At 30.5% G+C, this 18,580-nt stretch overlaps 1 protein-coding gene and 1 long non-coding RNA gene across 4 annotated transcripts; one reads left to right on the forward strand and one right to left on the reverse strand.

The window, feature by feature from the left end:
* Window positions 1-1,609: 1,609 nt before the first annotated feature.
* Window positions 1,610-13,089, forward strand: LOC134712766 (ectodysplasin-A-like). Of its 2 annotated transcripts, none has more exons than XM_063574615.1 (8): window positions 1,610-1,879; window positions 4,637-4,712; window positions 5,158-5,313; window positions 5,675-5,709; window positions 6,394-6,493; window positions 7,965-8,024; window positions 8,907-9,031; window positions 11,197-13,089. In XM_063574615.1, the coding sequence occupies exons 1-8, from the start codon at window positions 1,610-1,612 to the stop codon at window positions 11,482-11,484; spliced, it is 1,110 nt and encodes a 369-aa protein (XP_063430685.1). In that variant the 3' UTR covers window positions 11,485-13,089. The 2 variants fall into 2 exon arrangements, with proteins under 2 accessions (XP_063430685.1, XP_063430686.1); XM_063574616.1 differs by having other exon boundaries at window positions 6,394-6,478.
* On the reverse strand, window positions 1,874-15,996 carry LOC134712769 (uncharacterized). Of its 2 annotated transcripts, XR_010106320.1 has the most exons (6): window positions 15,837-15,996; window positions 14,537-14,705; window positions 10,717-10,780; window positions 7,439-7,604; window positions 4,214-4,270; window positions 1,874-2,281 (listed from the first exon to the last, which is right to left on the reverse strand). It is a non-coding gene; the product is annotated as an uncharacterized LOC134712769 (long non-coding RNA). The 2 variants fall into 2 exon arrangements; XR_010106321.1 differs by lacking the exon at window positions 4,214-4,270 and having other exon boundaries at window positions 15,837-15,991.
* Window positions 15,997-18,580: the final 2,584 nt, after the last annotated feature.

Raw genomic sequence — 18,580 nt, forward strand, 5'->3', positions numbered from 1 at the left:
ATAATCGAACTAGAGATAAAGGATACGACAAATACAGTTAAGTCGGCCTCATATCTTGACTTACATCGAGAAATTGACAATGATTGTCGATTGAAAACAAAACTTTACGATAAAGAGATGATTTCAGCTTTCCAGTTGTGAACTTTCCATTTCAAAGAAGAAACATACCAGCAGCACCTGCATACGGGGTATATATCTCCCAATTGATATTATTTTCCCGTGCTTGTATTTCCTATCATGATTTTCTTGATAGAGGGTTGCAGCTCACAAGGAAGTTATAAACGAACAGTTTGAAATGGTGAAGTTGAAATCATCACTTCGTAAATTTTACCGATACCATCACGAGTTGGTTGACCGTTATGGAATAGCCATTTCACAGATGATCCCCTTTCCTTTCAGGAATGTGACCTATCGAATTAGACAATTTACCGCATTTGTTATAACTTGAGCAACAAGACGGGTGCCACATGTAGAGTAGGATCTGCTTAACCTTCCGGAGCACCTAAGATCACCCCTAGTTTTTGGTTGGGTAAGAGTTGCTTATTCTTTAGTTTTATATGTTGTGTCATGGGTATTGTTGTTTGTATGTTTATCTTTCTTCATTTTCAGCCATGACGTTGTCAGTTTATGATCTATTTATGGGTTTGACTGTCCCTCTGGTATCTTTCGTCCCTCTATTAAGAGCCAGCAATATTTTCCAGGGAAGTAACGGAACTGAATATTAATAATTAAATAATGAAAAATATGTAGTGTCCTTATTCTAACAATTAAGACTGTTTCTTTGGGTTTTTTTCTGCACAAGCGTCAAAAGTAATAACAGAAAACAGAAATACATGTACAGTTTATAAATAAACTACCCAAAATGCAATGATATTTGAGATAGTTATTCAAAATGTATATAACAATATTTAACTATATTAAATTGCTTTAATCTTTTTAAAGCTCAAAGATATTTAATATTTTGCACCTATATTATCATGTTGGGCAAGTTTGAAAATAGAAAATAGAAAAATATCATTACACTTGTATATAATTGGTCAAATAATACAAACCTTTAATTGAATCTATAATTTTTAATGTGAGTTAATTGACAGCTTTCAGTTATAAGAGTTGATACGCGATATATAATATTTGACTTACACTCAACACTTAATATGTTTAATCATCCATAGATCATGATAAAAACACCCGGGGAGTAAACACTGGGACCCAAGTATCACATACAAGAAATTTCAGTCATAAAATTAAACAATAGTATCAATATTTAATTGTTTTATACAGACCATATTTCAATTTGAAATCGTAAACAAATCAATCATTTTCAAAAAACCATTTAAATACAAGTTACATATCTTGGCCCTGGATTGATATTAATATAATAGTGATTTCCTGGGAATCAAAGTGCAAGTAGAATTCACCTGTGATATTAAAGACCTATATAGATATATCTATGTACGTACTTACCTATCTATGAACAATGCGCATGGCAATTTGGAAAAAATAAAAACGTAATAGAGAAGGTATGTTTAAATGGCGGGAAAAGCAACTAGCAGCTAGTAGCATAGATACTTGGGCTTGATGCTTTCTCGACCAAACTTTTTATTTTGAAATGGATTTATACTCAGAAGCTAATTATGCACACGAAATGTCACCATGTCCTAAATGTCGAGGCGACAGCGACATAACAACGGGAAGAAAACAATCACTTACTAGTTCGCAAAGACTAATTATCTTAGCAACTATAGTTCTATTTATTTTATCTTGTGCAATTTTGGCATGCAATGTGTGGATACTATCAGAAAACATTAACATCAGACATGAACTGTCTAACGAGTTACATAAAGCTGCTTTACAAAATCAAGTTGAAGAAACTCATGGAGTAAGTATTAAAACATGTTTATTTCTAATCATAGAAATATTTTTTCTTTTTCTTTAACAAATACTTTTACAGTTGCAAAACTGTTTCTTCTTTTTTTATTTGTTTTATGCTAGCTAGTGTTTTGTTTTCGCTTTTGTTTTTTGTATTTTTTATTTTGAATCTTTATTTCTTTTTGGTTTTAATATTTAATTTATTTTAGGGGGAGGTAGGTCGTTAAAAAGGCTTCTTCATTATTCCTGTATAATTAATACTATTGTATAAATGCAAAGGACGTGGGAAACATAATTGATGTACATCAGCTTAACTGGTATTATCTCCCTTTCCGTTGAATTCGTTGAAATCAGCCAAATTCTCATGAATCAATTTACTTCCTCTTTCTGTTCTGTAAATTGGTCTGATTACCTAAAACGGAAATAAATTAATATTAAAACATTTCCGTTTTTAATTTTTATTAATCTTTAAGTCAATATTTACAACTCTAAATTATCGCATATAGTGTGATGCAACGCTCTTTTGCGGATAAAAAAACTTTTTAAGGAAGATGGAGAAAGCATTCATCGTTAAAGCTGCTTAGTATTCGGCGTATTGTTTTGTTGATATTAAGTTGTATATAAATGTGTTTTGCTTTTCATAACTTCCTTTATATTTACTTTTTCGACTGGTGGTATTTTCTTTGTATTATCTGTTTTAATGAGTTATCTTTATCCATCAATGAATGAAGCAAAAATGAAGACAGTTTCAACTATATATGCTGTGCCAAAGGTGTTCAAATAAATAAGTTAACCTTTTATATTCATAGTCACATTATGTACATCATATTATTAACGGCTTAGTAAACCTAAACTGATTTTAATTACTTCAAAAGTTGACATCAATCTATGTAGTCAATTACTTCCTGTGAATAAAGAAAGTTTTTTATCCTTAACGAATTTGATCTCTTAAACAGAAAATGCGTACTTCTCAAGAAGATCTTGACATCAATCCGATTAATTTTGTTAAATATTTTTTGTTTGAATTTGACTTTTTGTAAGTTGCTTTTTGTAACTGTTTTCCCTTACTCTATACATTTTCCTTCTTTTTTTTTATTATGCAATTTTCATTAGTTTTTTTTCTTCATTTCTTACATACATCTAATAATTTTCTGCGAAAATTTGAATAAAAATAATTTCGTTTTGAAATTACATAAAATGAGCGAGAAATTAGTGTAGGTTAGTATATATCTCGATTTAAGGAGGCTCGCGGGTATAAGACTTTCAGAAAAACATTAAACATTTAGAATTAACATTAAAATTCTATTTATTACCTTTAGTAGTTGTGACTTTATCATAGGGTACAAAAATCATTCGACAAAATCAATTCGTGTAGGCCCCATGTGACTTTTAAAATGTAGATATCATTGAAAGTGCTCCAAATTATCTCCCTTTGTATCAAAAATGCCATTTTTTGGCTTAAAAATTGAAATAACTTTTTCAACTCATCGGCGACCTATATTTTTCATTGTTGTTTTCGAAGAAGCTGTACATAAACTAAGTAATTGTAAAATTTAAGCGATTTCTGTAATTGAGTTATTTTTTTATTTCGATATTACCGCTATTTCTGCTATTAGTTCAACAGAAAAAAGGGACATAAACAAAAATGTATGCTTCTTTTGAAGGCAGATTGTGAGCGTAAATGAACGGTGACCCCATTATTTTAATTAGTTTTTTTTTTTCTATTAGGATTAAGATAAAGTTCATTTAGAGAAAAATATAGAGGAATCCTATATTAAATAAAAAAAATGATTTAGACCCGCGAGCCCCCTTAAATACTTATTTAATGACTCTCAAATCGAATTAACAGTACTAATTAGGATAACAACATAATTGAACTCCCTTTTTTCATAACAATACATTCTGTAGTTTCCTCTTTATAGTTTTTAGCTTTGCAGTATACGTAAAATCGATATGCATTTTAGCTTCACGAAACATAATAGGATAAACTAGTTTCATGTTCAAAGATTATGTAAAAATAAGGGGACTTCCAGTGACAAATGACAAGGCTTTAAACAACCATCAGGCATTATACGCAATGAGCAAAAATGTATAGTTAGCTGTTATTGGCTACGGCATGGCAAAATATTTTTTTTTAAAAGTCGAGAGGAGCAGGGTATTACTTTACAAATGTTGTTGTAATGAACTCTAAGCTTAGCCCCTCTTACTTCGGTAAGTGAAATAACTAGATTGTGAAATGAAAATCAGCTCAGAAAAGTCAAATAAACTGTATAACACTTGTATAATAAACAACACAGCATTCAATTAATTCAATTTAACATAATACCGTATCTAAAATGCTTACAAAGGAAAATAGCATTTTGTCCATAGCGCTCTTCTTGGTTAACCTTCACCATGAACGCTGTAATAAACAATGACGTTGCAAGTTATTCGTACTTTGCAAGGGCAAATATCTTTATATAATCCTTTTACTAGTGTGCAAAAGACAGGGAAGAATTAAATATATATCTGATAAATATAAATACTTATCTGTTTATTGTTTAAAATGTAAAAAGATGTTGTCTTGTCATTAAATATCAAAATGTTGACATCCAGGTCAATTGTCAACGGCTAGAATTTAGAAAAAACAAGAAAACAGAATATGTCTGTACGTCTCATGGCAGCGCATGCGTTGAATGCGAAGCTCTAGTTTCTTTTTTTTCAGTTTCATTTCTTGTTTTTGCCTTAAATTTATGTCATCCAAGTTTTATTCATTTACTTCCAATAGGATGAAGACGACGATGGAATTTACAACCACGTGGTTTTTAAACGAAACGCTCAAAAGAAAACCAAATCGAAGAGAGGTATATATATATATAAAAATTGCACAAGATGATCTTTAACACTTTTCGTAAAGTTCTTTTCACTATTTAAGACCATAGAAGAAGAAATGCTTCGAAAAAGAAAATATAATACCAAGAACATTGTTAATGAATAAAAAATAGATTCTTGTATGCATATAAAGCAAATGCGTGATACAGCGCAGGGGCGGATCGAGTCATTTTAAAAGGGGGAGGGCAATTGGGGGTTCCAACGACATGTCCCCATTCAAATGTAATGATCGTCTAAAAAAGGAGGGTTCAAAACCCTTGGACCCCCCTCCGGATCCGGAGTATAACAAACACAATTTTGATATAAAATTTATTTTGTGTTTTTCTTTCAAGCAATCATCCGATGTGCATGATAATTTACTTCAACTGTAATAGCTCTAAAGAATTATTATATTTGTGCAATATATTTCAATCTCAGGTCGCAGATGTAAGTGCAAAGGTAAACGTGGGAAAAGAGGACCTCCCGGACCCAAAGGTGATCAAGGAGAAAAAGGTGAATCTGGTAAAACAGGACAAAGTGGTACTCCTGGTATAAGAGGAGATCCGGGTCCTATTGGGACTCAAGGAAATACTGGTGTGTATCATTTGATAAAAAAAACGATACAATGTATGTGTTTACTTAATTTTACTAAATCTGGGTATAAATTTCACCAAAATTGAAATATAATATATATAATAAAGATTTTCAAGCTTCGATTACACGTATATGTAGTGGAAAGAAAACAATGTTATCTGCTTTACGTACAGTTCGGTAGTTTTGATATGTCAGTCTAGGTACATGTTTTATATGCTATTTCGTTACTAATCCACTAATATATCAATTTGATTTTATGTCTCATATGTCAGTTATTTAAAGGATAAAGCCACGGTAATTTATCTTAAAACATTAGTTAACATTACTCATATTTTAATTAATCGTTTTATATGATTTATAGGACCGAAAGGAGAGAAAGGTGATCCTAGTAAAACGGTAAGTACAGTAGCAATTATGAAGAATATTTCTTGTAAAAATTAAAATAAAAAAATACTGAACTTAGAGGACAGTCAAATCGGAAAGTCCATAATGTCATGGCAAAATTGAAATACAAAACGCATCAAAAACGAATGGACAAGAACTGTCATATTCCTGTTTTGGTACAGGCATTTTCAAACGTAGAAAATGGTGGATTAAACCTGGTTCTATAGCGTTAACCTTCTCACCTTGTAAAATGATGTACTCCAGAAAAAAGCGATATCATTAAATTAGCATATTTAGTATAACAATCATAATAGCATCATAAGTTGATTAAACTAGTGGAAAAAATAATAATAGGATATAGCTTAACTTTAAACTTTAAGCGTTGAATACACATCGAAGACCCATTGTTAGCATTCGGCTGTTGACACTTTAGCCGGGTTGTCGTCTTTTTGACACATTTACTATTTCCATTTTCAATTTTATAGAATGAATACAGAATAGACAAGTCTATCTTGCTTATCGGGTAATATTTAGTTTGTTTTGTCTTGTTTTATTGTTGTTGCCACAGTAATGTATACCGCATACATACTTCTAGTTGTGAATTCCTCAAATTAATATGCTTTACTTATTGCTATTATGTCGGTTTGCTGGAATGCAGATAATTATCTTATTTATGACCTATAAATTATTTTTCAGATAAAAATAAAAGCAGCCCATTATACTTCTGACTTCGATCGCGACATAGACCATGAGGACAAGATCTGGGAAAAGACAAAAAATGGTTATAGAGAATATGGTGCACATCATTCACATTTTATACTAATAACGCTTATATTTTCACTGAAGCAATCACTAATATAAAGAACTAAGAGGACGTTTTTTCCACTTTTTTTTTTAAAAGATTTCACAGTTATCCGTAAAAAATAGGACAGTTTTGATTTATTTTTTATCTATATTTTTGTAGCAAAACACAAACTCAACCCTCATTTATCTGAGATCCGTTATCAGTTATGTTTTTACTACATTCGATATGCTAAATCCAGACAATCTTTTAGAAGCTAATGCTTGTTTCATTTATGTTTAATAATTAAAACTGGTAAATTTAGCTCTGAAATATCTTGAAAAATAAATAAGTATATGCATTATACTCATTATTTAACATTTAAAGAAAAGTATGCATGTACTTATTAATTTTTCACATCAAAGTAAAGTATTATGAACATTACCCCACACTTAAAAACAAACGAAATAATACAAGAAAAAGAAGTGACTAACGAGGCAATGGGAATTTATAAGTCGAAAAAGGTAAAAATGATTGGGGAAAAGAAAAAAGACAGACAACATTCTAGAGAAGGTTCACAGAAAAGTAAAGATTCAAAAATATTAACCACAAAGAACACCGAGTAGTGATATATAAAGGCAACAGTAGTATACCGCTGTTCGAAACTCATAAATCCATGGACAAAAAACAAAATCGGGGTAACAAACTAAAACCGAGGGAAAGCATTAAATATAAGAGGAGAACAACGACATAACACTAAAATGTAACACACACAGAAACGGACCGAGCATCAGACAAAATCCCACGAGAATAACAAATATAACATCAAAACCAAATACATGAATTAGGGATATCCGTTGTATTGCTCATGAAAAGTCATTATCCCCTAAAACATCGTATTCAGTTAGGCTAGCTACGAGACGTAGATAACGGACTTGAGAAACCCCTAGTATTACATACCCGTGGTCATCTGTGACTAAGATATTCCATAACGGTCAACCAAATTGTGTGGCATCCGTAGGAATTTTGACAAGTTTCTCAACTTTACCAGTCAAATATCCCAATTGAAAGCTCATCTTTTACGGAACTCATGTATAGGTAAAAGCATCAGTAGTATTATCAAAACCTACAAAAAAACTAATTACACAGGCTTTCATAATTTTTAAATTGAAGAGATTAAACTTTTGGTATACACCGTCACATATTTAAATTTGTAAAGTAAATTACAGATATGTTCAATTATACAAATTGGCACCATAAACATTCTATGCTCGTTATTATGTCAATTGATGAGGAATTTGGCTTCAAAGTTAGTTGTGAAAGTATGCTTCAGGAATATCAAAAATACCTGCCATTTCTTATTCGTACCAAGTGACAAAATTAAAGCGGTATTTTGATACCTCTATACACTATCAAGATGCATTTCTTTTTTAATCGAATTTTTAGAAAGCTAATCAATTGTGTTAATAATTTGCTTGTTTTGCAGTTGAATGCAATAACATATGGCATGGTACTGTTTGCAGAAATAGAACATATACAAGTTTAAGTAAGTAGCAGTCAATGCACGTATTTCATGCTTTATTCAAAGTATGTTTCCAATAATTTTCCAAATACACTTTAAAGGCTAGTATCATTATTGCACAATATAATGATCTGCAAAGGTTTTCTGACATAACTTTTTCGATAGTGGTAACGGAATTTTTTTCATACACCACACATGTTCATGATACTTGCAAATAAAGGCAACAGTAGTATACCGCTGTTCGACATTCATAAATCGATTGAGAAAAAAACAAAGCCAGGTTACAAACTAAAACTGAGGGCCACACATTTTAAGAGATCTACGAAACAACAGAAACACAACACTAAATAGTAAAACACACAGAAACGAACAATGGCCATTTTCCTGACTTGGTACAGGACATTTTAATAAAATAAATGGTAGATTAAACCTGGTTTTGAAGCTCGCAAAACCTTCCGCTTTTATGACATTGTTAAATATAGTTAAAATGACAACATTACATGACAGGACTACAATACATTTAAATGGGAGTACATATAGGACACAGAAACACACAAATGATAGCCACCAAAACAAAAAGTATCAGGTTTTAATTTAATACACCAGACGCGCGTTTCGCCCACACTAGACCAATCAGTGATGCTCAGATAAAAAAAGTTCGAAAGCAAACAAATACAAAGTTGAAGAGCACTGATGATCAAAAGTTCCAAATATCTGTGTCCAATACGGGTAAGGTTATCTGCCTGGGATATGAACATCCATATTATTCAAACTTTTGCAAACAGTTAATCGTCTTAACCAATTTCTAACGACAAAATTTTGACATTATCTATTCAACATCTGATGTTGATACACTTTTAAATATAAAAATATATAAGGCTACATCTATAGCTATGTTATTTATAGAAAACAGTCAAACTATGACGTTTCTAGAGAGATCGAATTGGAATAATGTTGAAAATCCGTTTGATGATACAGAAAAGGGAAAATATAAAGCCAAAGAAACAGGGATATATCTCGTTTACTTCCATGTAAGTTTATAGTTAGAATCAGGAACACTCACAACAAACATTTGATAAATGAAACAGAAAACAGAGACACGTCTGTCTGCTGCCACATGCTTCGTTAATTCGTACAGTAAACACACGTCTTATGGACTCAATTATAATTGTTTGTTGTTTTTTCTTTTTGGTTGCAGGGGATGAGGTTACGGAAACCTAAAACGAATAAAATAATTTAAGGCCGATCAGTAAATAGCTTTACTGAAGAAAATTTATATTTGGGTAATACAAATGCAATGCACTCTAAATGAACATAACTTTTTATTTTGAGAAAGAATAAAAAACCTTACTGAATAATGTTAATGGTAGTTGTTTGTTTATTTGTGTGTGTTTTTAATATGTACATCAGATGCATCATATTGACATCGTCTTTATATTGAACAATAATTATCAAACCTCATTTAAAATAGCTCTAGACCAAATCACAGCTTAACAGATTGTCACCGAGAACTTATGTAATCTAGAAATGCGATTATTTTTTTGGCATCTCAATTATTGTCACAATTAATCTAAAGGCGGTTTCTGCTAACAATGCGGATCACCTTAGATAATCATCCACAACCAATCAGAAGGCGGTGACCTGCATACAATTGTGCATCACCCGAGATATTATCCACAACGTTTGGAGTGATAAATGCTGACCAGTCCTAAATGACGTGTTTGGTTTGCTTGTCTTTTCGTCGTTTACGTTTGCCTAGCCGTGTTTTTATCTTTATATAATATAATAGAATTATTTTTCTTCTGCTACTTTTTTAAAGAGCCACTGGTTTGGACTTTATTCTAATGAAGGTCCACATATTGATTGATTGATTGATTGGTAGAACTTACATTTATATAATGCAAATATTTGGCGTATATTCAAGACGGATTTTATTTGTTAAAGTTATTTGTTAAAGAAATGAACTGACACATCCACAATGGGGAAAATTAAGTAATCGACATTGGTTGCTGTTTTTCATATTGATATTTCATCTCTTTGGTTTGTTCCACACATTGTTACACCAATGCGTTTAAAGTTTGAATTACCATATCAGTTTTGCTCATTTTTGAAGGCCCTTCGAATGCATATAGTTATCTTTTTGAAAGGACCAGGTACGATAAGGCCCATTTTTGGCCCCTTATTTTCTCATTTTTCAAATTCTGTTTTGGAAAGCTACTTATCACGTTAAAATATTCCCTCAGGTTGGAAGTTTGTTTGGATGAAATTCAAAACTTTATTTTCAGAAAATTGGGGAGGTGATTGGGTTAAAAAGGCACCAAAAAACGCCGAAACAAGGAAAACATACGATTTTTGGTCATTGTTTCTTAATTCAATTAAAATTTGATAGGGTCCGCCTATCTTCCAGAGAAAATGTTAGCGATTAAGACAGAAAAAAACCAGTGTTAATGACATTACAATAAAACAAATCTTGGGTCACGCTAGCGCAGGCACATAAAAAATAAAAATGTTGTTGTACGAAACACCTGCAAAGTGAATAATAATTACAATATTTGAGTAGTAACAGAAATTTAACCCCTCTCACAAGAACAGAATTTGAGAAACGAAAAGATTGAGGGGGACAAAAGCGGGCCTTATCGTACCTCGACATTTTCTCTGGTTGAGAGGTGCTTATTAGTAGTTATATCATATCTATAAAACTATATATTGGGTTTACCAGAATATGGTTTCGCAGATCTTAATATTTAAGATATCTTCACGCTATATACTTTGACTTCTTCCTAAAAAGAAAATTATTTTGGTTAATTAACAGAAGCCAACATGTTTTCTACTAACAAAATGAAGTTAGCAATATGAAAGATACAAAACAAAACTACATGTTTATGCTTTTTTATTAGTCTTTTGAATTATAGTTCGATATAATTTTAAAACCTTATCATTTCCTATGTACTTCTTATTTGAATCATTAAGATTTTTAACAATTAATTTCTTTACATCTGAAACAAAAAAAAAACTGCGTTCGCTATGTTTACATACAAAGCATTGTTTAATTCAAATATAAACCTGTAATTTGTCAGATATTTGTAAATGAAGGCATCTTTTAAAATATTTTGGACAAGATTGCTGTTGCTACTAAAAAATGATTTTCACAGAAACCGGAAAATAATTTTGAAAATAAAACTATATGTTATTGCAGGTTGTGTTCAATAATGTTTTGTCCAGGGAAGAAATAGCCATCATACATCATCGACATAACCCAAACACTGACACTGTACTTAGGTGTGTTGAAGGCAACGACAGTTATGATCACGGACCAAAAAGTCATAAAAACAAAAAGATGAAGACTTGCAGCATAACAAGTGTACTATTCGTTCAGCAGAATGATGTTTTAGAAATACAAAACAAAATTGCTGGTACATCCATTGACCTTACGAAGGATGCTACATATTTTGGAGCAGTTCTTTTATCAAATGTTCCTCAATGATCTCGTTTTACATGCTTCCAATTGAGATTTATTTTAATGACTTAAAAGTGTATTACATTTTGTTAGTCAGATACACATTTCAATATAATGCAGATATAATGATAGAAATCAGTTGAAAAACTTATCGTTTTTTTTTGGTTAACAAATATATTCCTTTGCATAGTAATAAATGACTTTTTGCGTTTAGCATACACTTTTTCAAGTATTCATCATACATGTATGCTTACTTATATCTTTGTTGAAAGCTACATTTGGGATATAGAATGACTTCCTCGAAGATTAACTAGTTATCCATTAGAAACTCTTACTTTTACACTGAAATCCTTTACAGCTTAACTTTTTTCTATATAAAATTCATGACCAAATTAAAATAATACATATTTTATGTTAATACCTCGACATTTCAAAATACATGTACCAAGTCAGGAATATGACAGTTGTTGTCCATTCATTTGATGTGTCTTATCATTTGGTTTTGCCATTTGATTAGAGACATTCCGTTTGAAATTTTCCTGGGATATCATTATTTGTGTTTTTACTTTTTAAGTCAATATATAAAAAAGACGAGTAAAATATATAACCGGTTTAAACTGAATTTATAATACCGTCACTTGTAAAAGCATTGCTACATACAATACATGAAAAGTATTTAGATGGAAATTATTTTTTATATTTAAAAAAAGAACAATTAATTAAGATGAATGCAATATTTTATACTGAACTATTTATTGATGAGGAATTTTTCATCATTGCAAACTATAATATACATGTATTATAAAAGAGAAATGCTTGACAATTAATAAATCGGATTATTTTGTACTCATTGTTATTATTCTAGCATTATCTTGTACATGGTATCTGTGTTTGCCAAAAAAGAGCTTGTTATTGGTATATGGTTTTTTTTCTTTCACTTTTAGTTTTAAAACAGTAGAATAAATCCTATTTCACATTTTTATTCCTATAACATAAATCATGTTTAACAAGATCAATATATTTTCAAAACTTTCAGCTTCCCAGTTTGAAAATCTTTGAGACAATGTTACATGACATGCAGTAATTTTTCAAAGCTTAAATAAATGGACTGAACATAAATTGCTTTCAATAAATTGGCAGAAACAACTTCTTTTGAATTTTACTTAATTCTTAAAAAAACAACATTTAGTGCGAAAAGGCTATGATTGTGACCAACGAATATTTAAATTATTTACGTAATAAAAAATTGTTTGAAACAAGTGTTAGTCTAGTTATATAATATATCAATTAAGAATGTAATATTTTATTTTTAAAATTTTTAACACCATTGTTTAATATCAGATGTTTGGTTCTAAAACTGTCATTTACAACTTATAATCTATACAATTGACCCTAGTTGGTCAGTAAACCGACAACCAACCTCGATTTCATATAGTCTAAGGTGACTGTATCATATTATTACACTACTATATTTAAAGTTGTACGTCTCAAATAAATACCTGTTTATTTTAAGATTGTCTATACAAATCTGTTCAGGTATGAGATAACATATCAGTCGACCTACTTTTTAAACCGTCCTTTGTAAACTTCATGTAAAGATTTTATTATGTGTAAATAAAAATCTGTATAATATGTGGTTATTATAGACTGACTTAAAGACACCAAAAAGTGTTTAATGATTTAAACCAAGTATTTCAGTCTACGCCATTTAAAATATTATCTAAAATTATTTGATTGCTTGTTGTTAATTAACTTTTGGTATGCTCATCCGGGAACTTAACTATGATTGTTTCCAGTGTATCTGGATGTCACAGTCTGATTGTAGTACACATTCAGTTATCCTAGTTGCAGAACACGCTTATGTAACTTATATTTCTTTCTTTTCCAGTTCATTTGCGTACAAAAATATTAACCATTGTGCAAAACAACCGTGTTGATTGCAGCTTACCTTAATGGTACACATCGATTAAAATATACAAGAACACATATTTAAATTTTCGAATCGCTTAATTTTTAGCGTAAGTTATACCTGTAAGAAAATTCATTGAGAAAAACTTTTAATACGCGTAGCAATAGAGAATTTAAACTGCATGCGAATGTTTGACCAAATCACTTGAATTTTGATGTCATGATATTGCTAACATCTATGCATAAATCACTTTTGATAATGGACTTTCCGTTTTCAATTTGTCAAATCGTTTTAGGTTTTTTGTTCTGTTCACACATAAAAACTAAATTTTCTATTTTTAGAAGATAAAGTTTTTATTTTTAACTTAATAAAACATACTCGTTTCTCCTATCTGGTCCCTTGCGAATCACTTATAGGTTAGGTTTTCTATAGGGATGAGGCGTTTTTAAAAAGTTGTGACCATTTAAAATAAACTAAATCTTAAATTTATTGTTTACTCTTTTTGCCAACCATAACATACTGATCAGTGTGAAAACTACTAGTTTTTTGTCATTAAATAGGGGCAAAAGTTACCAGAAGGACCTTAAAACTCATAGATCGAAAATAAATTGACAACTAAAAAGAAAAAGAGTAAGAGACAAATAACAGTACACAAGAAACAACATAAAAAACTTAAGACTAAGAAACATAAACAATGCTCTCACCAAATATCATGCATTATCCATTTGATTATTGTACTATCACTCAACAAATAGAAACAAACTCATTATAAAAAAAAAATCTCCCTCATTTAACAGGACACTACCGATCATTCCCTGTGTCATAAACAAAGCTCTTAATAAATATCCTGCATACTCCCTAAGATTCGCTGTTAATTTAAAAGAACAGTTGGTTGTCATCATTGCCAATGTCATTACCAATGCTCACCCACTTATCATTTAGAACACATTTTTATCCTTGTCCGTGTTACTTAGGAATGTTCTGCAACTAATTTAAAAGAAGACCTCAGATCATTTTCGGTGTCAAGCATCTAATTTAAACTTCGAATCCTTGCTCGTATCCCTTAACAAAGTATTTCCTCACTCATTATTGTACATATACACCAAACTTCTTACCATTGCAAGTATTAATCAATACAACTTTTCCACAAATTAACAGAACACTACATACCCTTGCTGATGTTCCTTAACAAAGTCCTCACTTACTATCATACATATACATAAATAAAGGCAACAATAGTACACCGCTATTCGAAAGTCACACTTTTTAAAGTTGCCAGTCTTACACAAAACATCTCTTCCACATACTAATAGAACACTTCGTATCCTTGATGGTATCCCTGTGCAATAATTACAAGAAGCTTTTGAATGATATGGAACACTTCAACTTCAACATATTATACAGTAGTAAACTAATGTTGCCTAAATTTATAAATCAGTATAAGGCATTTCATACAATGGTCATAATAAAACAAAGTGTGTTTCTCCAGTCAAGTCTACCATTCCATTATGAAACTTTGGTCCTCAATGCTCGTCAACTTCGTACTTTTGGGGGGGATTTGAACGTCAATGACGAATCTTTTGTAGACGAAACGCGCGTCTGGCGTAAATGCAATTTAATCCTGGTATCTATGATAAATTTATTCAGATCTTACAAATAATATCCAATGGACCAGGATTTTAGATTCTAGGTACTGACGTTGTTCATCATCTTCATAACTTGTTATATCAGTCCTTATTCAACCCGTCATTGTGTTATTGTTCTATGTTAAATTTAAGTATTCTTGTCTTTCGTATTTGCTAATGTGCTTTGTTTATATGCATTTTTGTTTATCGGTGTTGCGATATTGCAATATTGACTGCTGTGCCCTCATATTTGACCTTTTTTTTACACATTATGTCTGTTTGTTTTGTTTACAGATTATTTTTTAATATAATGAAATTTTATTCGACTGTCAGAAGTTTAACTAGCTATAAAATTTTCTTCATAACAAAATATCTGTACCAAGTTTTGATCTTTTGATTTTGCTTAGGGATTTTCCGTTGATTTTCTCGGAGTGTGGTACATTTGTAATTTTACTTAATGGAATAACAAAAATGAATACCATTATTTTATACAGTTTTAAAGAATTTTAAAGACAAAAGTTTTGTTTGTTTTATTGTGTTATAAAGATTTTGTTGATCTCCAGTTACTCCATTTACAGTTTTATACTATGTACTTAGACTAAACGCACATTTTGTGACCGAAGTAAATGCTTGTTTCTATGCTGTGTCTTAGCATTACATGCAGGGTGTATAAAGATTTGTGTCGTTTTGGTCTTTTGTGGATAGTTGTCTCATTGGCAATCATACCACATCTTCTTTTTTATATTGATAAATAATGATCGTACACTGTTAGAAACAGAAGAAATGAATAAGTGCGTTTTATCTTTTAAAACTCATATTATAAGATTAAAATACGGAATTCCTACCTTCACTTCCTTCCTTCTTCCAGAAGAATATTTCCGCCAAGAAATAGATCGCTGCTTGGTTATGTATGAAAACGGTATTGAGTGGGATATAAAAATAAAACTATAGGGAAATCCCGCACTATTAAATATACCCCGGGAATTTTCAATGATTACCTATATTAGATATACATTAACCATCAGATCCCTATAGTGGAAGTTTCAGTTAGAACTTCCGCAATATAATGTAGAACAACATAAAGCTTTAGGGCTTCTTCAATTTGTTAGAATTGTACGAAGGTAAGCTATTTGATTTTTTATCTGAACTAAAACAGTATTTTAATATATATCGATATTTTTCATTATTCATTTTTGGAAAAAAAAACATATTCATCACGTAAACAAATTCATTTTTTATGATCTATTCTTGGTAACCTCAAAACCCAATCTTAAATGAAAAAGGCAAATTTTTATGAAGGCAGCTCATTTCAAACTCATAAATTTCGGATATGATATATTTTATTTTAGTAATTTCAGTCTTGCATGAATCCATTATCCTTTCTTTTTACCTAAACGTGATACAGTTTTTGTAACTTTAGACCGAATGTTAACAACCTAGACCATAAGTCGGTTGCACGGTTAGCTTGTAATGGTCAAAAGGTCATATGGTTAATAGTCGTTTTTCTGTACAGAATTTGTTGCATACGTATTTAATTTTCAACTTTTAAGGATATAAAACAACGAGTTTAATGAAAAATAAAAAAAAATGTAAATCATTCGTCTTACCACTGACTGCTCGTTTTTATTAATAATTTGTATCATTCTCGATTGAACCATATTCCGCTTTTCTATTATAACACATATTTCCGAAGGTTAATGTCCTGGCAGTGATACATTGTACAACACAGTGAATGTTATTGTTCTAAATCTTTTTTTCTAATTTTTTTTTTAATTTCTTACTGAAGTAGATGCAACTGCGTACAAACCAAGCAATAAGTTTAATAGAATTCAACATGCAATGTTTTACATGTACAATATTAGAACTTTACGATGAAGGCTATCAAAACCGTCTCCTTGTTTTCTTCGACATAAATTCTTGACATTTATCTGACCTAAATAACGACAGACGTTTTTAAAATGGTGCATACTATATTTGATGTGAACAATTTACATATAGTTTTGTAGTGTTGCATAATTTTTTTCTGTTAAAACAGCAAGTAAACATTGGTTTGATAAAGACCACAATTACACACAATTTTATCTTAGTTTCAGCGAGTAAATTGCTGTTTACCATGTGTTTAAAATGCGTGTCTGTAAAGTGGATTGCAGTTTTTTGTTCTAGACATGTTTAATCAAACTGCTTCTAATGTGGTAAACATTTTGAATTGCTATTGTGGTTCTTTTTTAGGTTCCAAATTCTTTTGAAGATACATTAACAAATATTTATCACGAAAAACTATTAAAACATAACAATGTTGGTATTATTCACATCTTGCTTAATCCGTTGAAGGTTTTTTTCACTAGGCATTTTAGACAATTTAGAACATATTAGATATCATGAATCTATTTTGTAGAACTTTACGTTCTTTCTAATTAGTTAACCCTTCGATACAAACACATATACATATACATGATATACAAACAAATTAACATTCATAAAGAGATATTATTCTCTGCGTAGCAATTGAAAAACAAATCATATTCAATACTTCAAATAATGTTGTCAGTTTTCTTACCCCAATACATATATTGATATTGAGTATAACCATCTTAGTTAACACATTATACTTGAGTTTAAGTTCTATGTTTTCTTTAATTCATTATGAACCAATCATTGTATCAGACCCCACAGAAGGCATACATTTGTAAGTAAATTTTCACATATTTAATATAAACATGTAATGCTTTTGAGATATTTGTAACCGTTTAAATAACAATTGACATTTGGTAGGGACAAATTGTAGAAAATGAAGCTGTCTGAATGATATCTTAATAACATAATAACAGCAATTTCATTTTTTCCCCTTTAATTTGTATTAAAAATAAAAGATAAAACAAAACATCCATATCATAGAATTGGTAGGAATATTTATAGTCAGAGTAAAAGTAAGATAACAGTTAAACCGAATTCTGAGGCAAATTCCAAAAGAAAAGCCTATAATAAAAAAAACAGTTATAGTAAAAGAAACTCGTTAAGTTTTCAGAGTCAATGAATGTTTAAGGACTGCAAGGTAAATTATACAATCACATACAATTAGTTCTGTTGTCAATTATTTCAATAGATCGTAACATTTGCACACAATCATATATTTGGAGTCACTTGAATAAAATTATTTATGATTACTGAGGCTGTCCTTTAAGGAAATATTTTTTTGAATATTATTATATCAATGCCACTGCTGGTGGAGATTTATTTGTTCGAGGGAATCACCAGCCCAGTGGTCAACACTTTTGTGCTGACATGATTTATCATTGATATGGTTATATTTATAAATTAACTGTTTACTAAATATGAATTTTTGAAATACTAAGGCTTTTCTACCTCAGGCATAGATTACCTTAGCTGTATTTGGCAAAACTTTAGGAATTAGGTCCTCAATGCTCAACTTCAACTTCGTACTTTATTTGGCCATTTTACCTTTTTTGGATTCGAGCGTCTCTGATGAGTTTTTTGTAGATGAAACGCGCGTCTGGCGTATATAGAAAATTTAGTCCTGATTTCTATGATGAGTTTATTTTTGAATATTAAGGCCATCTTAGAATAAAAC

The sequence above is a fragment of the Mytilus trossulus genome, chromosome 3 (genome assembly GCF_036588685.1).
Source record: "Mytilus trossulus isolate FHL-02 chromosome 3, PNRI_Mtr1.1.1.hap1, whole genome shotgun sequence".
In the NCBI taxonomy this organism is placed as follows: Eukaryota; Metazoa; Mollusca; class Bivalvia; order Mytilida; family Mytilidae; genus Mytilus; species Mytilus trossulus.